We start from the raw sequence: 24870 nt of genomic DNA, 5'->3' as shown, positions 1-24870 counted from the left end.
GGCTAGTCCGTTCCAGGGGGCCCCTCATAGCTAGCCTGATTCTTCCCCTAGCCACTGACCCCAGACCCTCCTCCAGAAGCTGTGAGTGCAGTGTGGGAGACATAGAAATCAGGACACCTGGGTCCCCCTGCAGCCCAACATCACTTTCTGTGTGACCTCGAGCAAGTCCTCTCCCCTCTCTGAGTCTTAGTCTCCCTGGCTGTAAAATGGCTTAGGGCTGGGAAAACACACTGATGCCTACAAGGCCAGGGAGGTGTCACTGCTTGGACATTACATTCCTTAGGGTTGGGGATGCCCTGAAGGGAGAGCTGATAGAGAATTGGAGACAGCACACCCTGCCTGGGCTAGCCCAGGGGCTCCAGGTCTGCTGATTCCTCAAAAGAAGCTGAACATCTGAGGCTTGATGAGAAATCTCCTGCTGGTTAAATATTGACAATGAATTCACATTTTATTATAAAACAAGAATGCCGGGCCCAGTGGCTCATGCCTGTAATCCCAGCACTTTGGGAGGCCGAGGTGGGCGGATCACGAGGTCAGGAGATTGAGACCATCCTGGCTAACATGGTGAAACCCCGTCTCTACTAAAAATACAAAAAATTAGCTGGGAGTGGTGGCGGACGCCTGTAGCCCAGCTACTTGGGAGGCTGAGGCAGGAGGATGGCATGAACCTGGGAGGCAGAGCTTGCAGTGAGCCAAGATTGCACCACTGCACTCCAGCCTGGGTGACAGAGTGAGACTCTGTCTCAAAAAAAACCAAAAAAACAAAAAACAAAACAAAACAAACAAACAAAAACTACGTGGGCCACACAGAACTTATCTGGGCCACACAGAACTTATCTGGGCCACAGTTTGTGGGTGCTAGGCTGGAGGGCTGGGTTCAGGGGTCCTCTGGGGCTCTCTGGGCATTTTCTACTCTCTAGGATGGGGGCTGCTGCTACCTGCAAAGCCCCACCCCCCCACTCCAGACCTACCTCCTGAAGCATTTATTGGCTTTGCTCCACTCCAGCCCCTCTCTCTCTCTTCTCACAAACCAGAGTTCACCCCTTGCTCTGCAACCACAGTCTAACGGGATTCCAAAGGCAGGGTTAGGACAAGGCCAGCGCCAGAGACCTCAGAACGCTTTTGCTCTGCCAACCCCGCAATTCCATCTCACATGGTGGCTCCTGGGCCCCATCATGGTAAACTGGAACTCATGCCTCCAACTGTTCAGGGCAAAGCTGAGCTGTTTCCAGATCCTCTACCCACTGTGTGAGGCTGGCCCCCATCTACCACTGTATAGAAGGGCACTGACACCCCAAGGAGCAGCAGCAGCACAGGTTGGAGCTGTCCTATGTCCACCTGGGGTCTCCTTGAGAAGGATGCAGGATTTCTTGCTTGGCTGACAGATGTGGAAACTGAGGCCCAGAAGAAAGCAGCAGGTTTGCCAGACTGAGCTACCTCACCTTCTTGGAGGAGTGTGGCTAAAAATAGTTCCTGGGAGAAGGGGTCCTGGTGACGAGTGCTGCGTTCTCTCCTAAGTCCACTCGCCCGCCTGCCACCCTCCACCACCACACCCTGCAAACCCACCCCTCTCCTGTGCCAGGAACTTGCTAACACCAGTACCATGCCCTACCAATATCCATTGCTGACCCCAGAGCAGAAGGAGCTGTCTGATATCACTCATCGCATCGTGGCTCTGGGCAAGGGCATCCTGGCTGCAGATGAGTCCACTGGGAGCATTTCCAAGTGGCTGCAGTCCATTGGAACCGAGAATACCGAGGAGAACCAGTGCTTCTACCACCAGCTGTGGCTGACAGCTGACAACCGTGTGAACCCCTGCATCAAGGGCGTCATCCTCTTCCATGAGACGCTGTACCAAAAGGCGGATGATGGGCATCCCTTCCTCCAAGTTATCAAATCCAAGGGCAGTGTTGTGGGCATCAAGGTAGACAAGGGGGTGGTACCCCTAGAAAGGGCAAATGGCAAGACCACCACCCAAGGGCTGGATGGGCTGTCTGAGCACTGTGCCCCATACAAGAAGGATGGAGCCCACTTTGCCAAGTGGCATCATGTGCTGAAGATTGGGAAACACACCCCCTCAGCCCTCACCATCATTGAAAATGCCAACAACACCTGGGCACGGTGGCTCACGCCTGTAATCCCAGCGCTTTGGGAGGCCGAGGTAGGTGGATCACCTGTGGTCAGGAGTTTGAGACCAGCCTGGTCAACATGGTGAAACCCCATCTCTACTAAAAACACAAAAATGAGCTGGGCATGGTGGCACACACCTGTAGTCCCAGCTACTCAGGAGGCTGAGGCAGGAGAATCGCTTGAATCTGGGAGGTGGAGGTTGCATGAGCTGAGATTGCACCACTGCACTCCAGCCTGGGTGACAGAGTGAGATGCCACCTAAAAAAAAAGAAAGAAAGAAAGAAAAGAAAAGAAAATGCCAGTGTGTCAATGTCCTGGCCCGCTATGCCAGCATCTGCCAGCAGAATGGCATTGTGCTCATCGTGGAGCCTGAGATCCTCCCCAGTGGGGACCATAACTTGTAGTACTGCCAGTATGTAACCGAGAAGGTGTGGCTGCTCTACAAGGCTCTGAGAGACCATGACATCTACCTGGAAGGCACCTTGCTGAAGTCCAGTATGGTCACCCCAGGACATGCCTGCATCCAGAAGTTTTCTCACAAGGAGATTGCCATGGCAGCTGTCACAAGCGCTACACTCTGGGGAATAAGTGGCCTAGAAGGATCACAACTAGGCCAGAACAGGGCCCACCCAGACTCATCACTGAGGCAGGTGGGGTCAGCCTCATTTCACAGACACAAAAACTAAGTGATACACTGCACAGTGCCCCCCACTGTCCGTGGGATCACCTTCCTGTCTGGAGGCCAGAGTGAGGAAGTGTCCATCAACCTCAATGCCATTAACAAGTGCCCCCTCCTGAAGCCCTGGGGCCTAACCTTCTCCTATAGCTAAGCCCTGCAGGCCTCTGCCCTGAAGGCCTGGGGCAGGAAGAAGGAGAACCTGAAGGCTGTGCAGGAGGAGTATGTCAAGTGAGCCCTGGCAAATAGCCTCGCCTGTCAAGGAAAGTACACTCCAAGCGGTCAGGCCGGGGCTGCTGCCAGTGAGTCTCTCTTCGTCTTTAACCACGCCTAGTAAGCGGAGGTGTTCCCAGGCTTCCCCCCAACACTCCAGGCCCCATCCCCTCCCACAGTCTTGAAGAGGGGGACCCCTCCTCGGGGCTCCAGGCTGGCTTGCCCGCGCTCTTGCCTCCCTCATGACAGTGGTGTGTGTTTTCTGTGAATGCTAACTCCATCACCCTTTCTAGCACATTGCTAATAAACAGCTATTTAAGGGAGAAAAAATAAAAATAAAAATAAAAATAGTTCCTGGGGCCCAGAATAAAAAGGGTGAATTCTAGGGGCTGGGGTTGACATTTTCCTTTTGCCTTGACCATTGGGTGGGTACTATGTGCAGCAGCCCCTGACGGTGATAGTGATGGTGACGATGGCCATGATGCAGACTGGGTGGGAGGGAAAAAAGGCCCCAGCGTCATCCCTGGGATGGGGCCTAACCTTGCCTCAACTCTAGCTGCCCAGGGCCAGAGCGAGTGATAAGATGAGTTTATACTGTAGCTCTGAGAAGGAAGGGAGGGAGGGAGGGAGAAGGAGGGAAGGAGGGAAAAGGGAGGGAGGGGTAAGGGAGAGAGAAAAAGGGAGAGAAAGGGAAAAGAAGATGGGGAAGGAGGGAAGGACAAGGGAGGAGTGAGAGGCGAAGAAGAAGGAAAAGAAGAAAAAGAAAGAAGAAGAGGAGGAGTGGGCGGAGGGGGGAAGAAGAGGCCCAGAAGGATCACAACTGGAGCAGAATAGGGCCCACCCAGACTCATCACTGAGGCAGGTGGGGTCATCTCATTTCACAGACACAAAAACTAAGACTTAGGGCATGAGGTAATTTGCTCAAGATCTCAGAGTCAGGACTAGAACTCATGGCTTACGCCTTGCCCTTCAAGGTCTCAAACCTTGAACCACTCAAGAAACATATCCCAAGATACCTCACCCTTACCTCATCAGAAAGGTGAGCTGGTTAAAATGCAGATTTCTGGGTCAAAATCAAAGGAGTGTGGCCCAGGAATCTGCATTTTGACCAGTACCCTGGGGGTGGTTCTTTGGGCCCTGACACTGGGAAATCCCGTGGCTCATTTAGGGCCTTTCTGGTCTGACCTCTTGGCGCCAGGTCCTGACCGTACTCCCGTTGCCCAGCTATTTGGGCTGACTCACCCCCAACCACCACCCCTACAGGGCTGAGCCTTTTCCATCCAAGGCTTCACCCACAGTCTCCCAGTCGCATGTAGATCCACCCTTCCAGCCAGCACCCGCTTCTCTTCTGGAAGGCTTCCTCATGGTTGGGATCCTCCTCTTTCAGCGCCTGCTGGAGTAATAGCCTCCTCCTCTTTCTCCATCTGGAGTTGCTTACGACACTCTATTTCACTTTCCATGTGAGTCGGCCTTGTTTCCCAATCTTTCTCTATATTAAACAGGAAACTCCCAGAGGCCTAGGGACTTGCTGGTTTAAACAATAAGCCTCTGACACACAGGACTTCACCTGACCCTCCTGCCAGCCACAAGTGGCAGGGCTGGGAGAGCTTTACAAATCAGGAAACCAAGCCTTGAAGAGGTTGTGGCCTGCCCAAGTCTATGGCCAAGTAAGATTCAGAGCTGGGTTTGAAACCCATGCCCAACTCCACTATCCAGTTCTTTCTGCTTTGGCTTTGCCTCTGATCACCCCAAAAAAACCTTGTGAGGGCCAGGTGCAGTGGCTCATGCCTATAATCCCAGACCTTTGGGAAGCTGAGGGTGATCACTTGAGGTCAGGAGTTCAAGACCAGCCTGGCCAACATGGCGAAACCCCATCTCTACTAAAAATACAAAAATTAGCTGGGCGTGGTGGTGTAATCCCAGCTGCTCAGGAGGCTGAGGCAGGAGAATCGCTGGAACCTGGGAGGCAGAGGTTGCAGTGAGCCGAGATTGTGCCACTGCACTCCAGCCTGGGCAACAGAGGGAGACTCTGTCTCAAACAAACAAACAAAACAACAACAACAACAAAAACAACCTGTGAGGCAGGCATTTCAGGGATTATGATCCTATTGCCCAGATAAGGAAAGCAAGGCCCAAAAATGAGCAAAGCACTCAATATCATCCTTATTCTGTTCTCACTTCCAGCTGCACTTGGGTCCAAGTCCAAGTGCTGACCTTTTTTCTCTCATCTTCTCTGGGTGATGGGCACTGCCCAGGATCTCTTGGCTGAATGGCACAGAACTGGGTCTCGAGCTCTCAGACCAAAGCCCTCATCCTGGACTGGTCCCACTGCCACTCTGAACCCAGGTGCCTCCTCTGAAGGTGGAGACTCACCTCACCTGCCTTGCAACCAGCTGGGTGCTCAGAGACGGAAATGCAAAGTACCTGAACACACCCTAGTCACCATCATTCTGGACTTTGTCCCTCTTGTTAATGCTCAGCTGGGAAAGGAATACCCTCAAAGGCCCTTTCCTCAAGAATGGAGGAGAGTACCTTTGAGCCTGGCACATGCCCAGCCCAACACAGCCCAAGCGAAGCTGGGAAGGGTGTGGAGCAAGGAAGCCAGACTGGCATTCCTGAGAGGGGTTTGCCAAGCCCTACTCTTCATGTGTTGTACCGGGGAAACTCAATGGAGGTATGGTCCAATGCTGACCTTTGGGATGGAGGCCTAAGCCACCCTGCTGGTGCCCAGGGTGGCCAGCAAGGGGCTTCAGACAACCCTGGGTGGAAAATAAAAATAGTGGCTAATATTTGTTATGCGCTATTGACAGGCCCTGTGCCTTCCCCTCCTCCCCAAGTGCTCAGAGCTGTGGAGTGGATGGGTTCCATCCTAGCCCTGCTCCTCTGTCCCCTCTAGATCATCTTAGACCAGAAAGTGCCACAGCTGAGTGTCCCGCTTCCAGCTGAGTGTCTCGCTTCTTCCGCATCCTGCCAGGACCACTCCATCTGTGGGCGATACAGCCAGCTCCACCTCCTCCGGGGAGCCCTTGTTCACAGTTTCCAAAGCAAGCCGCAGGTGGGATGGATCCTGCTTAACACACCGGCCCAGAACCCCGTGGATCTCCTTCTTCCTCCATGTCCAAGACACCCAGCTTAACAACCCTGTATCCCCCAACTTGGCCCTAGCGGCACCTCGCCTGGACCTTGCCATTTTATATCCCACAATCGGGGCGTGGGGTTCTGAAGCCCAGGTTAGTTGGTGGGGAGGCAGCATGAGGGTGCAGGATGAGGTCGGGAAAAGAGACCTCGTCCGCCCGCCGCCTGACGCTTCCTACTCCCAGCAGGCGAGCCGGGGAATTCCCGGCGGCACCGATATCCGCAGAGCCCAAGAAGTGGCCCTCTCTGCCCCACCCCTCCGGCTCGCCGAGGGCTACGCGGCGCGCCTGCGCGGAAGAAGGCAGCGCCCATGGCGCAGGCGCAGCGGTCACTCCCGCTGTATATTAAGGCGCCGGCGATCGCGGCCTGAGACTACTCCCGGACAAGGGCAACGAACGTTTCGTTTGGACTTCTCGGCTTGAGTGCCCGCCTCTTTCGCCGCCGCCTCTGCAGAGTCCCCAGTGCAGGTGAGGGCCCGCGCGGTAGGTGCGGCGCCGGCCGAGGAAGCCCCGGGGTATCCTGCCAGCCGGGACACCGCTCCCCCGGGAGCTGGGACCCCATCCCCCACTGTCCCAGTCACCCACCGCCTTGAGGTCAGCGTTTATCCTCCAGATCTTTTGCCTAGACGGCCGCCTCAGTTTCCCCCTTTCGGCCCCTTCCGGCTATTCCCGGTTGAACCCGCCGCTTTAGAATTCCCTTCTCATACCCCTCCCGTCATTCTCGAGACCTCGACCGCGGGTCACCTCTGACCCCCACTGCCGGAGGACTGCCTTCTTTCTCCAGACTCAACTCCCTCGACTTTATAAGCCCCTGCGCTCCCCAGTGAGTCCCAAGGCGCTGGCCCTCATACCCCTACCCTCATTTATGCCCCTCCTTTCTCAGTTATGCCCAGTTCTTCCCGCTGTGGGGACACGACCGCGGAGGAATCCTAGCTTCAGGGACTCGGGACCCTGCTGGACCCCTTCCTCGGGTTTAGGGGATGTGGGGACCAGGAGAAAGTCAGGATCCCTAAGAGTCTTCCCTGCCTGGATGGATGAGTGGCTTCTTCCCTACCATCCCTTCTCCAGCTAGATGTAAGCCAAGATGTCTTATCTGCACTGTGCATCTCCCTAAGAAACCTCTGGCCTCCCAAACCTGTTCTTGACGTTTCCCCCATCCTTCCGCCCCCTTGGTTATGTACTGTCAGTATTTACTTCATTTGGTGAAGTTGCTTTGCAGATGCCTTTGTGTAGCGCTGGGGAATGAAGAAGCTGGTGACCCGGGTAAAGTGTGGTCACCATTCCTTAGCTGAGTCTCACATCGGTGCTGTCCTTAGGCATTTTTGAGGGAGAAGTGTTAGTATTCCAGGGTACCCTTTATATAAACTGCAGTTGACACCTGAATCCAGTGAGCTTGCGGTGATATTCGCCTGATTATTAACAACTGTTGATGTCACTCATCATCAGTCTTTCCACAGGAGCCAGCATATTTCTTGAACATGGAGACTGTTGTTCGCCGCTGCCCATTCTTATCCCGAGTCCCCCAGGCCTTTCTGCAGAAAGCAGGCAAATCTCTGTTGTTCTATGCTCAAAACTGCCCCAAGATGATGGAAGTCGGGGCCAAGCCAGCCCCTCGGGCATTGTCCACTGCAGCAGTACACTATCAACAGATCAAAGAAACCCCTCCGGCCAGTGAGAGTAAGTGTCATTGACAATGAAGGAGCAGGTATGGGTGTTTGTGCTCATTGGTAGACTAGAAGCAGTCCCCACAGTGGTGGTGAGGGTCACACTCAACTCACAGAGGTCTGCTATGTGCAGGCTGGGCTCTGAGCACAGATTATCTCATATGATTGTTGCCCCAAGGGTAGGCACTTTTAGCTTTTCCATCTTTAAAGGTGAAACAGTGGCCAGTGTTGCACATTACGGGTTTTTGGATTGCATGTTAGTGTCTGTTGGGGTTTTAGTGTTTCCTCAGTGCCTCGTTCACATAAATATTAAATTGGAATGTTCTAATTTCCCTCATTAAACATTTGGCCATCGGCTTTTTATTTATCTATTTTTTCTTTTTTGAGACAGAGTCTTGCTCTGTCGCCCAGGTTGGAGTGGTGATGCAATCTCGGCTTACTGCAACCTCCACCTCCCAGGTTCAAGCGATTCTCCTGCCTCAGCCTTCCAAGTATCTGGAATTACAGGAATGCACCACCACGCCCGGATAATTTTTGTACTTTTAGTAGGGTTTCACCTTGTTGGCCAGGCTGGTCTCGAACTCCTGACCTCAAATGATCCACCTGCCTCGCCTCCCAGAGTGCTGGGATTGCAGGCGTGAGCCACCGTGCCTGGCCCCTTTGGCTTTTAAAAGTAGTGTTTTTTTTTCCTTAAAAGTTTTTGTTTTATTGTGGTAAAATGCCCAAGAAAAATTATCATTTTAAGCACTTAAAAATGTGCAGTTCAGTGGTACATTCATATTGTTGTGTCATCACCACCATCCATCTCCAGAACTTTTTTCATCTTCCCACACTGAAATTCTATACCCATCAAACAGTAACTCTCCATTCCTCTCTCCCCAACTCCTGGCAACCACCATTCTGCTTTCTGTCTCTATGAATTTGACTATTCTAGGTACCTCATATAAGTGAAATTGTACAGTATTTATTAGTGATTTTTAAAAACAAATTTATCCTAGCTGTATGCAGTGGCTCACTCCTGTAATTCCAGCGCTTTGGGAGGCTGAGGCGGTTTGATCACCTGAGGCCAGGAGTTCGAGACCAGCCTGGCCACATGGTGAAACCCCATTGTTACAAAACATACAAAAATTAGCTGGATGTGGTGGTGTATGCCTGTAATCCCAGCTATTTGGGAGGCTGAGGCATGAGAATTGCTTGAACCCGGGAGGTGGAGGTTGCAGTGAGCTGAGATCATGCCATGTATCTTTATTTGTATATACATTTGTTGTTGTTGTTTTTAACAAAGAGAGTAGAGTTGAATTTAGTTTGCTCTGGTTCTGATAGGAGAGAACAAAGCTTTTCAGGTTCCACTTAATCCTAGAGAATATTTTAGAGGTTTTTCTTAGGCGTGTTCTCTGGGTGTGGGCTTGTAAGAAAAGAAATTTTTTTTTTCTTTAAGCAAAAAGGATTTAATCCTTTGTAGGGTTTATTTTCAAGAGTTAGTTATGTCTTTTTTACCAAAATGCTTGCAATGGTTATGTTTTAAATGATAGGATTTTTTTTCTTTTTCTAGACTTTAATGAATATGTGTTACTTTTATAATAAATGAAATTAACTTCAAAATAATTTTTTTGGCCTTCCTTTATAGAAGATTTTAATGAAAACTGTATTGAGACACCTTACCCAAATTATAGGAAAGGCTAGCCAATGACTCACAGGAGTATTCCAAAATGATGAAGAAAGACTTTTCTAGAAAGAAGGTGAATGAATTTGCTCAAGGGGAGAGGGAAGTCACTGTAACTAGAAAGATAATTACCAGCCAACTGTGTTAAGTCAGCAGACTTTGATGAATTTAGATGAGAAAGTAGATGAGGTATGTGAATGTGATATACCCCTATTTTTTCTTACTTTATTAGCAATCTAAAGACCTAAGTTTTAGTCTAATTTCTTTTGTTTAGATGAAAACCAATAGCTTTTATGTTAAGCAACAGCAAGCCTCTTTGTCAAGAATCTGTTTAGAAAATGTCAGCAGGGACAAGATGTGGTGGCTCATGCCTGTAATTCCAGCACTTTGGGAGGCTGAGGCGGGAGGATTGCTTGAGCCTAGGAGTTTGATAGAAGCTAGGGCCACATAACAAGACTCTGTCTCTACAAAAAATAAAAAATAAAAGAATTAGCTGGGCGCAGTAGAACACCTGCAGTCCAAGCTACTTGGAGGGCTAAGGTGAGAGGATCACTTGAGCCTGGAGGTCAAAGCTGCAGTTAGCTATGATTGCACCATGCACTCTAGCCTGGTTGACAGAGTGAGATCCTGTTTCAAAAAAAAGGAAAAGAAAATGTTAGCAGAGAAAAAAATGTGTGTGAATATTTCCATTTACCTTACAGAGTGTGTCCTCTCATAAAATAAGCTGAGTGTAGTTGGGGTAGAAATTACTGGAAATGATCCAACTCAAGGATTCCAAGTTGTCTAAAACTAGAAAATGGTACTTTTTTGGATTTATGAAGAGAAATACTATGGGTTTAAGAGGCAACTGGAATGTGCCAGTTAACTCTTCGTAGAAGCATTGTTTCCTGTGAAGCAGATGAAAAACTAGAGAGATTAGCAGAACTTAATAAAAATAAGCTTGTGGCTGAGTGCAGTGGTTCACGCCTATAATCCCAGCGCTTTGGGAGGCCAAGGCAGGTGGATAACCTGAGGTCAGGAGTTCAAGACCAGCCTGGACAACATGGACAACCCCATCTCTACTAAAAATACACAAATTAGCCAGGCATGGTGGTGCACACCTGTAATCCCAGCTACTTGGGAGGCTGAGGCATGAGAATCACTTGAACCCAGGAGGTGGAAGTTGTAGTGAGCCAAGATTATGCCACTGCACTCCAACCTGGGGTACAGAGCAAGACTCCATCTTAAAAAAAAAAAAAAAAAAAAAAAAAAAAAAACTTGCGTCTGGATGGTGGGGTAGAGTAAGTATTAAGTTTATCTTTGAGGCAATGAAAGAAAGAAGTGGTTTTCTTACACACTGTGCAACCAGATCTGATGCTTCACTTTTTCCATTTCCTCCCTCAGAAGACAAAACTGCCAAGGCCAAGGTCCAGCAGACTCCTGATGGATCCCAGCAGAGTCCAGATGGCATGCAGCTTCCGTCTGGACACCCCTGGCCTGCCGCAAGCCAGGGCACTGCAAGCAAATGCCCTTTCCTGGCAGCACAGATGAATCAGAGAGGCAGCAGTGTCTTCTGCAAAGCCAGTCTTGAGCTTCAGGAGGATGTGCAGGAAATGAATGCCGTGAGGAAAGGTAAAAGATGAGTTATGAACCATCAGTGGTAGTGAAGGGGTCCTTTTAGTTCTTTTGGGCCCTCAGATTTGTGTATGAGCTATTATTAGGGTAATATTTATGGAAACACCCTCCTCTTTTAGGGCCAGAGAGGAAGGTCTTCAAGATAGACAGTCAAGGGACTGTATTGCGAAAGTGGGACTTTCTTTCTGGTGCGTGTATAGGATGTGACCAGCTTTTATAGTTACTACTTAATTTCTGAAAATAACCTGCAGTCTTGAGCTGCCACCAGCTGCCTTTTGTCCGTTTGGTCTTTCCCATCATCTGGTAGGATAAAGATAGAAAACAATGGTTTTACTGCAGTAAGTGCTGGTCCTAGGGCTCCCAAGCTGTGTGTCTTACTGATGGTCATTGAATTGCAACCTTAACTCCACAATATATAGGTGTGGCTATATCTGCAGAGAACTCAAGGCTCCCCAAAAGTCTAACCAGCAGAAATTATGCATATGGCCAAAATTGTTTTCTATGAAGAAAGTTGAGATTAGGACTAGGCCCAGTGGCTCACACCTATAATCCTGGCACTTTGGGAGGCCAAGGCAGGTGGATCACTTGAGGCCAGGAGTTTAAGACCAGCCAGGCCAACATGGCAAAACCCCATCCCTACCAAAAATACAAAGATTAGCTGGGCGTGATGGCACATGCCTATAGTCCCATCTACTCAGGAGGTTGAGGAGGGAGGATCGCTTGAACCCAGGAGACAGAGGTTGCAATGAGTCGAGATCGTGCCACTGCTCTCCAGCCTGGGTGACAGAATGGGACTCTGTCTCAAAAAAAAAAAAAAAAAAAAAAAGAAAATTGAGATTAGGATTCGGGTGGGGATGTAGTGGAGTGAATAAAACATGCCAACCAGCAAGAAAGCTTTGGACTTTATTGTTCATTAAAGCTGGCCAGTAGCTCTGAAAACAACACCAAGAGTCTGCCATTACAGTAACTAAAATAGAAGAGATGCTTTGTACACTCAGTTACAACTAACTTTGGTTATGCTTGGCCTTTTTTGTGAACTAGGCCATAAGCCATTTTTGACAATATGTTTGGAAGATATTGTGAACTCAGAATAGAAAGTTGGTCCCATTTGTTTCTTGTTACTTTTGTTCCAGAGGTTGCTGAAACCTCAGCAGGCCCCAGTGTGGTTAGTGTGAAAACCGATGGAGGGGATCCCAGTGGACTGCTGAAGAACTTCCAGGACATCATGCAAAAGCAAAGACCAGAAAGAGTGTCTCATCTTCTTCAAGATAACTTGCCAAAATGTAAGTCTCCTCATTATTTGCCTGAGGTAGGAGAGAATTTATAATTTAAATGTACATTAGATTAAATATAAAATTGCATGGTGAGGCTGGGCACAGTGGCTCATACCCATAATCCCAGCACTTTGGGAGGCTGAGGCGGGAGAAGATCACTTGAGGCCAGGAGTTTGAGACCAGCCTTGGCAACATAGCAAGACACTATCTCTACAAGAACAATGTTTTTAATTAGCCAGGCATGATGGCTTGCATCTATAGTCCCAGCTACTCAGGAGGCTAAGGTAGGAAGATTGCTTAAGCCCAAGACTTCAAGGTTCAGTGAGCTATGATCATGCTATTGCACTCCAGCCTGAATGACAGAGAGAGACTCTGTCTCTAGGAAAAACAAAAAATGTATGGTGAGTTGAGGCTTGAAAGCCATATCCCTTGCTTGCGTGAGCAGGTGCTTTTGGTTGTGGTGACTACAGGCGCTGTCGGTAGCCTGCCTTCTGTCCTTTAATACCTACCGTCTACACATGGCACTGGGCCAAACACGACATACAGTCTTTCTTACTTACAAGATGAGGACATCAAATAAGCTGCCCAGAATCTCCCTCAGTTGCCAAGCTGAGACTTGTTGTCTTTCACCAAAACGCAGCTGTGTTTCACAACCATCATTCTGTACTGTCTTTTGTTCAATTTTTAGCTGTTTCCACTTTTCAGTATGATCGTTTCTTTGAGAAAAAAATTGATGAGAAAAAGAATGACCACACCTATCGAGTTTTTAAAACTGTGAACCGGCGAGCACACCTCTTCCCCATGGCAGATGACTATTCAGACTCCCTCATCACCAAAAAGCAGGTGTCAGTCTGGTGCAGTAATGACTACCTAGGAATGAGTCGCCACCCACGGGTTTGTGGGGCAGTTATGTAAGTAGCCCTTGGCTTTCAAATATTACTGGTGTTATTTGGCAAGCCAATGATGATGTATAGGGGTTGGATCTTTTATGGAGGGAACATTCAGTAGCTGAAAGTGTGCCATAGCAAAATACTATTCTTAGCTTCTGAAAAATATCTACAGATTACTTTTAAAGGAACTCTAATATGCAGGTAGCTGCTGGAGCCCCTTAGCTTGTGAGGGTTCAAGCTTATAGGCTCAACGACCACGCACGTCAGTCCACTTTCTATCACTTTGCAAGTGAGTGTGCCTTTAACACCAGGCAGCCTTTCACAGAGACATCCCTGGATGTGGCTGTGAGTGGAGAAATATGAATCTAGCAGCGCTAGAGAAAAAGCTACTTCAAAAGACCTGTTAAAAAGGATGGTAGATCCCATCACTCGTCCTTCAGGAGGCTCACCATCCTAGGGATGCTGGAGAGAGTTGCTTGCCAGATTCTCCAAAGGCTTGCTAAGGAGGATCTCGGTTTGAGGTTTAATGATAGTGATGTATCCTAACATTACATGACTGGCTTGCAGAGGGTAACCACCATCCAGGATGTCCCTCTAGAGTTTGCTTTTTCTTAAGCTAACATGTTATTGGAAAGAATAATGTTTCTCAGAGAAAATAAACCTTAGTTTCTTAGAAAAGAAACTCAGCTAATACCAAGCACTTACTGACTGTTAAATGAGCACTTGTTCTTGATGATTCCTGGAGGTATCATCACCCTAGCATTGACACCTTGTCCCACCTAGTCTGAAGATGAAATCAGTTGAAATTTCTGACCCCAGGTTTCACAGTGAGAGAGTTGCTACATCAACATGTTTCAGTCTCCTGGATCCTTGAAAGAGGAAAAAATTCACATGGTGTTTAGAACCATGAGCTTTATTTTCTGGCTTTGTTTGTTTGTATTTTTAAACAGGGACACTTTGAAACAACATGGTGCTGGGGCAGGTGGTACTAGAAATATTTCTGGAACTAGTAAATTCCACGTGGACTTAGAGAGGGAGCTGGCAGACCTCCATGGGAAAGATGCCGCACTCTTGTTTTCTTCGTGCTTTGTGGCCAATGACTCAACCCTCTTCACCCTGGCCAAGATGATGCCAGGTAAGGAAGCCTGGCATGGGTGCCTTAGAGTTTTTTGGGTTTCTTAGTAATAACAAGAATATTGGCAACAAAGAAGGCTTACTAGAACCTCTCCATTGAAAATCATAATCCTATCTGGGCATTTGTTCTGGGGTCAAGCATGAAATGCTAACTGTACATTATGGGTTCCAGGAGAACGTGATACCAGTGAAAATTCAAACTTGAAACGTCTCGTCCTTGAGCTAATTGCCTCAAATATGTTTTATATTCTAAGATGATCCTTTGGAGAAGTCTCTTAATCGTTTAGTTAGCTCTTGATTGAGTTTGGAGTGAGGCAGTCAGATTTAAGAGCAGATTAATTGCCTGCCACAAGGTTATTCTACACCTTTGGGCCTTCTCACGGGGGAAGCACCAACTAGTTATTTTGCCAGGAAGAAACTGGCACACAGTGTCTTTTTCCTACTAGGCATTTTCAAAGCATCATTTCCAAGGAAAAGTCTATTGTCTCTCTCTAGGAAATAATTTGTCTTCGATGACATGGCAATAAATAGCATTTTTGTTGTCTTAGGCTGTGAGATTTACTCTGATTCTGGGAACCATGCCTCCATGATCCAAGGGATTCGAAACAGCCGAGTGCCAAAGTACATCTTCCGCCACAATGATGTCAGCCATCTCAGAGAACTACTGCAAAGATCTGACCCCTCAGTCCCCAAGATTGTGGCATTTGAAACTGTCCATTCAATGGATGGTAAGTGTGGGTAGAGGTTCCTCTGAAACCTAAGATGAGAAACTAGGCCTGAACTCTTTAAAAGTATGGTGTTTTGTTGTGTTTTTTAATTTTTTTTTTTTTTTTTTTGTGACGGAGTCTCACTCTGTTGCCCAGGCTGAAGTGCAGTGGTGCGATCTTGGCTCACTGCAAGCTCTGCCTCCTGGGTTCACGCCATTCTCCTCCCGAGTAGCTGGGACTACAGGCACCTGCCACCACACCTGGCTAATTTTTTCTTTCTTTCTTTTTTTTTTGAGACGGAGTCTCGCTCTGTCACCCAGGCTGGAGTGCAGTGGCGCGATCTCAGCTCACTGCAAGCTCCACCTCCTGGGTTCACGCCATTCTCCTGCCTCAGCTTCCTGAGTAGCTGGGACTACAGGTGCCCGCCACCACACCCAGCTAATTTTTTGTATTTTTAGTAGAGACAGGGTTTCACCGTGTTAGCTAGGATGGTCTCGATCTCCTGACCTTGTGATCCGCCCGCCTCAGCCTCCCAAAGATCTGGGATTATAGGTGTGAGCCACCGCACCTGGCCTAACTTTTTGTATTTTTAGTAGACAGGGTTTCACCGTGTTAGTCAGGATGGTCTCAATCTCCTGACCTTGTGATCTGCCCGCCTTGGCCTCCCAACGTGCTGGGATTACAGGCGTGAGCCACCGCGCCCGGCTTGTTGTGTTTTTTAATTTTCTTTTCCTTTCTGCCAGGATTTTTTTTTTCTTCTTCCAACTTTTAGGTTCAGTGGGTACATGTGCAGGTTTATTGTATGGGTAAATTATGTGTCACAGGGTGTTGGTGTACAAATTATTTCATCACCTAGGTAATAAGCATAGTACTCGATAGGGAGTTTTTGATCTCACCCTCCTCCTACCCTCCACCCTCAAGTAGGTCCCTGGTGTCTGTTGCTCCCTTCTTTGTGTCCATGTGTTCTCAATGTTTAGCTTCCACTTGTAAGTGAGAGCAATATTTGGTTTTTCCGTTCCTGTATTAATTCACTTAGGATGGCCTCTAGCTCCATCCATATTGCTGTAAAGGACATGGTCTCATTCTTTTTTTATTGCTGTGTAGTATTGCATTCTGCCAAGATTTGTAATTGGTGGACTTTTTTTAAATAGATTTGGGTGAAAGTGGATTTTCTATTCTGGCTTTTACTAGGCTCTGGGACCCCAGGTAACCTAGAAATTGGAGGAAGTTCATTTTCTTTCCAATATTGAAAATGATACCTTAGAATATAAGTTTACATTGTTCTGACTCTAACCAAAACAGAAATTTCTGAAGTGACAAGCTCTTCAGAGCAGTCTGTGGTCTTTCCTCAGGGGCAGTGTGCCCACTGGAAGAGCTGTGCGATGTGGCCCATGAGTTTGGAGCAATCACCTTCGTGGATGAGGTCCATGCAGTGGGGCTGTATGGGGCTCGAGGCGGAGGGATTGGGGATCGGGATGGAGTCATGCCAAAAATGGACATCATTTCTGGAACACTTGGTATGTATACATTGCATTACATACACTAAAATTCCATTATCCTAACAAGGCCAAGGACTAACTAGTCTAACTGGGATCAGGTGAGGAGGCAGCCTGACAGCATATGAAGCCTGGGCCACTCTTTCTTTTGGCCCAGCTTAGTGGAATCCCTTGGGTCATGGAGGCATGGGTCTTAGAATCAAAGTAAATCCCACAGCCTAACACACAGATAGACCATTTATTGCCATCTGAGCTCATTTCAGACATAGTCGTGGGTCTAGCCACATGCCATGGCAAGAGCCTGTACTCTATGCCTCAGGCTGTTCTTATTTAAAAAGAAAAAGAATTCTAGTACTTTTCTCTTGGAGCACTTGTTAGGTTCAGGTGTTGTGAAGTGCTGAGCTCTGTGCCTGCCATGTGGGAACATTCTAATTCATCCTGGTTTTCCTCTGCGCTTCCTCATACAGAGGCTATGTGTCGTGGTAGGTGGGAGCTAGACTTTGGAGTCCTGCCACCTCACTAGTTGTGTGACCTTGAGTTGGTAGTTAACCTTTCTATACCTCAGTTTCATCATCAATATAATGGAGAAAACAATAGGACCTAAATCAAAATTTGTGTGGAGAAGGTAAATAAGTTGTATGCAAACAGTTACTATAGACATTCCCTCTGAGAACCTATGAGAACCCTAAAGAGATGAAAGTTACATAAATTTGAAGGTGTTTTTTTTAAGCCTTCAAAAGTGGGCAAGGCAGTTGGAAACCCATCTAGCAGTTAGCTAAAATGCCAGTTTATAGCCTGTGCTTGGTAAAGGAAGGGCAGGCTTTTTAAAAAGTGTCCTTCAGCACCGTCAAGGGGTATGAGAACCTAGTGCAGACCCAGAAAGCCTGGGAGTTCTAAGGGTGGAACCCCTACCAGGAGAAAAGCACCTGATCATCTGTCCTAATTCAAGAAGCTCTTTTCTTTTCTTTTTTTTTTTTTTTTTTTTTTTGAGACGGAGTCTCGCTCTGTTGCCCAGGCTGGAGTGCAATGGCACAATCTCAGCTCACTGCAAGCTCCACCTCCCGGGTTCATGCCATTCTCCTGCCTCAGCCTCCCGAGTAGCTGGGACTATAGGCACCCACCACCATGCCTGGCTAATTTTTTGTATTTTTAGTAGAGACGGGGTTTCACCGTGTTAGCCAGGATGGTCTCAATCTCCTGATCTCGTGATCTGCCTGCCTCAGCCTCCCAAAGTGCTGGGATTACAGGCGTGGGCCACTGTGCCTGGCCAGAGGCTCTTTTCTTTTAAGGATGTCTCCTGATGTGGGCTCTTTGAAGATATGGTCATTGTCAGATGGAAAAGGCTGGAGAGAGAAACTTTGTACCATAGGAGGTTGAACCAACCCAGCTTTGCATGTGGTTTTAGCAAAAACATTAATTATAGAATGTAATATTAAGATCTATGAAGACTCTTCTGGAGTTCTTTTTGTTTTTTGAGACAGGCTCTCACTCTGTCACCCACGTGTGATCACAGCTTATCTGCAGCCTCCACCTCCTGGGCTCAAGTGATCCTCCCACCTCAACCTCCTGAATAACTGAGACTACAGGTGTACGCTAGCATGCCTGGCTAATTATTGTATTTTTAGTAGAAACGGGGTTTCACCATGTTGGCCAGGCTGGTCTCTAACTCCTGAGCTCAAGTGATTTGCCTACCTCGGCCTCCCAAAGTGCTGGGACTGTAGGTGTGAGCCACTGCACCTGGCCTCTTCTGGAGTTTTTAATCCTGAAACTTGAGATGTAAATTATACAAAAGGACTCAATGAGAATTGAAAACCAAGTCTGGCCCTAAATCAATCCTAACAGGCTCTGAGTTTTCATATTTGTCTAGCAAATGCATTAATTGTCAAGAGTTTTGTTCTTAAGTAGGAAATAACACCAGTCACACCAAAATCGTTAATGCCTTAGCTGGGTAAAATTCCAGCTTCTGGGATAATGTTCGCTGTGGGAGGATGGTGCAAGCACTGCAGAGCCAGTCTTGTTCCAAAGAGCACATGCAGTGCAGACATGGGGAGTGGAGCTGTGCTGGCTGTCAGAGCAGCAAGCCTGGGTGAGAAAGGGAAAGGAGGATAAGATGGTGGGAAGGGAGGCAGCAGCAGGGTATTTGGGCACACTGGGACCAGTCACTGAAGTTTCAGGTCTGATTGGAAGACCTGCATTTTGATCCTGGTTAGACACCAGCTTGGCCATATGACTTTGGGCAAGACCCTTTTGTAACTTTCCTTAGCTTTTTTACCCTTTTAAAAATGAGTAGTCAGGCACGATAGCTCACACCTGAATCCCAGCACTTTGGGAGGCTGAGACAGGAGGATCACTTGAGCCCAGGAGTTTGAGACCAGCCCTGGGCAACGAAGCATGGCCTCCTCTTTACACAAAATAAAAATTTAAAAAATTAGCCAGGCATGGTGGTTGGCTGTCCTAGCTACATGGGAGGCTGAGGCGGAAGGAATACTTGAGCCCAGGAGGTTGAGGCTGCAGAGAGCTATGATCATGCCACTGCACTCCAGCCTGGGTGACAGAGCAAGACCCTGTCTCTAAAAAAAAAAAAGGAAGATCAGATATCCTTTTATAGTCATGCGTCGTTGCTTAACGATGGGGGATACGTTCTGAGAATTGCATCACTAGGCAATTTCATCACTGTGCAAACACCATAGAGTGTACTTACATAAACCTAGATGGTATAGCCTACTGCACACCTAGGCTTTGTGGTATGGCCTGTTGCTCCTAGGCTGCAAACCTGTACAACATGTTACTGTATTGGATACTGTTGGCAACACCATGGTATTTGTGTATCTAAACATACCTAAACATAGAAAAGGTACAGTAAAAATACGGTATTATAATCTTATGGGACCAGCATCATATATGTGGTCGTCATTGACTGAGACATCATTTATGCGGTGCATGACTACTCCAATCAGTCCAGGAACAAATTAAGAAGATAAGGAGAAAAGTCAGTGCTTTGAGGCTCCACAACACCTTGCTGTGTCCATTTAGAGGCTGTTGCTGTAATTAATGAAGCTATCTCCTCCCAGGCAAAGCCTTTGGCTGTGTTGGAGGGTACATCGCCAGCACGAGTTCTCTGATTGACACCGTACGGTCCTATGCTGCTGGCTTCATCTTCACCACCTCTCTGCCACCCATGCTGCTGGCTGGAGCCCTGGAGTCTGTGCGGATCCTGAAGAGCGCTGAGGGACGGGTGCTTCGCCGCCAGCACCAGCGCAACGTCAAACTCATGAGACAGATGCTAATGGATGCCGGCCTCCCTGTTGTCCACTGCCCCAGCCACATCATCCCTGTGCGGGTAATGGCCTGTCTCTGATTGGACTTGCTGTGGGGTGTGCCTCTACACATGATGTACGGATGTTCTGCTTCATACTTTCCTGAAGTTGGGCTTCAGCGGGGCGACTGCCAGGGCAGGGTTATAGCCAGCCACCCTCTGTCATGTTTCTGCCATTGGCTGACTTCACCTTGAGAAGAAAGCCTTTGAACCCAGCAGGCTGGGGCAAAAGTTCCCTCTCTGGAGCACTGACCTTAACAGGGTAAACACAGAGCTTGTATCTAGAAAGCTCCAGAAGCCTGAGCTTGGCCAGCTTTGAAGTATGGCTTTCTACTTAGTAAATTTCAAAATAGGTTTTGCCCTTCCTACTACAAATGGTAGCACTGTTGATGTCACAGTTGAATTAGTGTAATGAATACAGCTAGTATAACTGAATCTAGATTATACATCCTGGGTATGAGAGTCTGCTGGTATGAAAAGAACCAGTGTTTTCTCATTAAAAATGTATTTCTTTTTAATAAGGTTTTGGTTCTCTGGTGTTCACGAAACAATACTGGCTCCTTTTAAATGACAGGTGTTTGGGCAGTGCTTTCTCTCTGCCCCAAGCTTGCGTATGTTGCTACAGTCTGGTCTTGAGCCTGAGCATTGTGGGGACTGTGTTCGTTAGAATCTCTGCTAAGAGGTGGTCCTTCTGTTGTGACCTTACCTTCTGCTCTCATTGAACTTAGGTTGCAGATGCTGCTAAAAACACAGAAGTCTGTGATGAACTAATGAGCAGACATAACATCTACGTGCAAGCAATCAATTACCCTACGGTGCCCCGGGGAGAAGAGCTCCTACGGATTGCCCCCACCCCTCACCACACACCCCAGATGATGAACTACTTCCTTGGTGAGTACCTGGGGAGCTGCTGGTGCCTCACTGAGGAGTTGCATAAAGCTGTCTTTGCAGTGTTTACAATTGAAGCCCTTCAGAGGCATTCAGATTTGTTTCTTCTTCTTTTTTCAGTTTTGTTTTTGAGACAGAGTTTCGCTCTTGTTGCCCAGGCTGGAGTACAATGGCACAATCTCGGCTCACCGCAACCTCTGCCTCCCAGGTTCAAGTGATTCTCCTGCCTCAGCCTCCCGAGTAGCTGGGATTACAGGCATGTGCCACCATGCCTGGCTGATTTTGTATTTTTAGTAGAGATGGGGTTTCTCCATGTTGGTCAGGCTGGTCTTGAACTCCCGACCTCAGGTGATTCGCCCACCTCAGCATCCCAAAGTGCTGGGATTACAGGTGTGAGCCACGGCGCCCGGCCTGTTTCTTCTTTTTCCAAGTAACTAAGCATGCCCTCAAATGGTTCAAAACCCTAAAAGATATTTATTGTCTGATTCACATCAAGAGGGTGGAGAGTCATTTTGGGAGCTCTGAGGGAGCCTGGGAATCCGCTCAGTGTTCCCAGTGCCCCGTGGTCTACGTGGCTAAAGGATGCACGGTAATGACTTGCAGGGAGAAGAGGCCTCTGAAGGCTTGAGTCCCTGCTGGCCCTCCAGAGTCCAGCTCACATTTGTCTTCGCCACTGCCCTCTACTCCGTGATGTTGTATAATCCTTGAATAACCCCACATCTAATCGCCTCTGATAAGAGGAATTGCTAATATTTTCAACTGCCCCATGGTTCTATACTGCCCCACCCATGTCCAACCTAAAGGCAGAGACGGAAGGGGGCTGTTAGCCACAGGTCACCTCTGCCTCAAAGGTACCTTGCCCTCCCAAGCCCGACCAGCATGGCTCAGCTTCCTCACGGGCTCTCTGTCCTGTCGGAAATGCTGCGTTTAAACTGTCACGTGGCGGTGTTGAAACAGCTTCTTCCCTACAGGCCTGTGAAATCAAGCCCAACTCTGGGTTTTATTTTTCTCTTTATTTATTTTTATAAGAGCCTTAAAATTTTTATAAAAGCCTTATCTCAATAAAGATATAACTCACATACCATAAAATTCACCCTTTTAAAGTATCCAAGTCCATGATTTTTAAGTACACTCCCAGTGTTATGCAACCATCACTTCTATCTGATTCTAGAACATTTTCATCACCTCAGAAGCCCCTACCCATTAGGAGTCACTCCTCTTTTCCCCATCCTCAGCCCCTGTCAACCGTGGGTCTTTCTGTCTCTATGGATTTGCCTTTTCTGGACCTTGTGTCTAAGTGGAATCATACGGCCTGTGCTCCTTTGTGTCTGCCTTCTTCCAGCATCATGTCTGCAAGGCTCATCCATGCTGTAGCATTCATCAGCACTTCATTTCTTTCTATTACCAAATAACCTTCCATTGTATAGATTAACCACATTTTGTTTATCCGTCTATTGGTGGACATTTGGTTGTTTCTCTTGTTAACTATGATGAATAATGCTGCTATGAACATTTGTGTACAAGTTTTTGTGTGGACATATGTTTTCATTTCTCTTGTGTATATTACTCCCTTTAATATTTAAAAACTGTTTCTCCTCAGAGAATCTGCTAGTCACATGGAAGCAAGTGGGGCTGGAACTGAAGCCGCATTCCTCAGCTGAGTGCAACTTCTGCAGGAGGCCACTGCATTTTGAAGTGATGAGTGAAAGAGAGAAGTCCTATTTCTCAGGCTTGAGCAAGTTGGTATCTGCTCAGGCCTGAGCATGACCTCAATTATTCCACTTAACCCCAGGCCATTATCATATCCAGATAGTCTTCAGAGTTGTCTTTATATGTGAATTAAGTTATATTAAATTTTAATCTATAGTAAAAACATAGTCCTGGAAATAAATTCTTGCTTAAGTGGTGATTCTTTCTGCTATTGGCTACTGAATAAAATTCTTCATTGGCTAGACACAGTGGCTCACACCTGTAATCACAACACTTGGGAGGCCAAAGCAAGAGGATCACTTGAGGCCAGGAGTTTGAAGCTGCAGTGAGCTATGATTGCTCCACTGCACTCCGGCCTGGGTGACAGAGCAAGACCGCCTCTAAAATAAAAAATAATTGTCATCATCCCTGTAAGTTCAGTCTGTATTCTAGGAATGAATAAACTGAATAAAGTACTGGAGCTCTGGTAATGGCTTCAGAGCAGGAGCGGCAGAACCTCCCACTGCTTGAACCCTGCTACCTCCTTCATGCCTACTGTATCCAGTGGCTGACCCAGCCGCACCCGGCAACTGAACAGTTTTGAGTGACACCACCTTGGCGGCCAGTTTCACTTTAAACTTCTCACTTCACATCTTCAATGGACAGTCAGTGCTGCCCAGCAGTCCTGCTACAGCTGCCTCCCCCCGACTTTCAGCTACTGCCTTGACCCCATTCTTCCCTGTGAAAGTCTGGGCGTCAGAAGACTGGCTTGTCTGTCACCACCCCGTCCTCCAGCCTGTCGGCTTCCTTCACCTGTAGTTGTGTCCCATCCAGCTAAAGCGCAGGGGTTTGTGCTCCTCACCCTGCCTCTCTCCATTTGTATTTCAGGTCCTGTTGTTTCTTGCATGGTCCTGCAGCCATCTCTTTGCCACAGAATTTCTCCCCCTCTGCTAGTTCATTCTCCTTGGTCTGCAGAGGCTTTGTCCCCCTTCTGAAAAATAAGCTCGCTCTGTCTAGACCCCCTTCTTGCTGCCCCTGCCCCTCTGTGCTGCCCCTGTTCTAAGCAGTCGCCCTTTCATCTCTGTTCTCTAGGAAGGCTGCTCGTCTCTCACATCTGTCTCTATCTTGCCAAGTCCAGTGGCCAGTTCTGTCTTCCTTTGTTGGATCTCAGTGGTATTTGCAGTGGTTGTCCTTGGCCTTTTTGAAGCTTCTCCTCTAAGCGTCTGTGCCACTAACCTCTGCCGATTGTTTTCCCCCTACCTCATGAGCTGGTCCTTGCTCCATTTGGGTGGGTCTTCCTGTGAATGTTGATGGCCCCACCAGGCTCGTCTCTTAACTGTACTCAACTCCCCCACCCCACGGAATCTCTCGCAGCCTGGGCTTTAAGCTGCATCTGTGCACTGCCATCTCTGCCTGGGTGTCAAACAGGCACTGCCAACCACACAGGCACGGAGGGCACCCCGGGTCTGCCGCCCCTCCCTGCCTGGTCTTCTTCTTGCCTTATGATCTGCCCGGGCACCCAGACCTCTCCTGTGGAAATCAACCCTTTCCCTCACATGCACATTACTAGCAAGTCCTGTAAGTTCCACCTCTGAAGTGCATCTCAGGCCAGGCCACGTCTCATTCCCTCCTCCGCCACCACCCTCATCATGCCACCATATGGCATCTGCCCAACTCACCCCAAGAGCAGCCTGAGAGATCTTTTAAAAATAAAATCAGATCATGTCCCTACCCTGCAGAAAACTTTCCTGGGTCTTCCAGTCACACTCAGGTTAAATTCTAAATTCAGGCTGGGCATGGTGGCTGATGCCTGTATCCCAGCACTTTGGGAGGCTGAGGTGGGAGAATTGTTTGAGCCCAGGAGTTTGTGAGAGCAGGCTGGGCAACAATGGGAAATCCTATCTCTACAAATAATTTAAAAATTAGCCAGGTGTGGTGGTGCACACCTGTAGTCCAGCTGCTCGGGAGGCTGAGGCGTGAGGATCGTTTGAGCCCAGGCGATCGAGGCTGCAGTGAGCTGAGACTGCATCACTGCACCCCAGCCTGGGAGACAGAGCAAGACCCTGACTCAAAAACCCTAGGCCAGGCATGGTGGCTCACACCTGTAAGTAATCCCAGCACTTTGGGAGGGCAAGGCAGGTAGATCACTTGAGGTCAGGAGTTCGAGACCAGCCTGGCCAAGATGGTGAAACCCCCTCTCTACTAAAAATACAACAAATTAGCCAGGCGTAGTGGCATGCACCTGTAATCCCAGCCACTCAGGAGGCTAGGCAAGAGAATCACTTGAGCCCAGGAGGTGGAGGTTGTAGTGAGCCGAGATCATGCCACTGCACTCCAGCCTGGGTGACAGAGTGAGATTCCATCTCAAAACAAAACAAAACC

At 48.2% G+C, this 24870-nt stretch overlaps 1 protein-coding gene and 1 pseudogene across 2 annotated transcripts; both read left to right on the top strand.

Moving 5' to 3' along the window:
- Positions 1-1588: 1588 nt before the first annotated feature.
- LOC100598962 lies at positions 1589-3140 on the top strand (annotated as a pseudogene).
- Positions 3141-6446: 3306 nt separating this feature from the next.
- ALAS1 (5'-aminolevulinate synthase 1) lies at positions 6447-22690 on the top strand. Of its 2 annotated transcripts, none has more exons than XM_003257155.4 (11): positions 6447-6621; positions 7600-7830; positions 10864-11091; positions 12228-12377; positions 13057-13279; positions 14209-14393; positions 14941-15120; positions 16452-16616; positions 19667-19935; positions 20640-20802; positions 22400-22690. In XM_003257155.4, exons 2-11 carry the CDS (start codon positions 7632-7634, stop codon positions 22558-22560), a joined length of 1923 nt encoding a protein of 640 aa, XP_003257203.1. In that variant the 5' UTR covers positions 6447-6621; positions 7600-7631; the 3' UTR covers positions 22561-22690. The 2 variants fall into 2 exon arrangements, with proteins under 2 accessions (XP_003257203.1, XP_012353540.1); XM_012498086.1 differs by having other exon boundaries at positions 6449-6621; positions 7611-7830.
- Positions 22691-24870: the final 2180 nt, after the last annotated feature.

This window comes from Nomascus leucogenys, chromosome 4 (genome assembly GCF_006542625.1).
Source record: "Nomascus leucogenys isolate Asia chromosome 4, Asia_NLE_v1, whole genome shotgun sequence".
Lineage (NCBI taxonomy): Eukaryota > Metazoa > Chordata > Mammalia > Primates > Hylobatidae > Nomascus > Nomascus leucogenys.
This window is presented reverse-complemented; position numbering and strand designations above follow the sequence as displayed.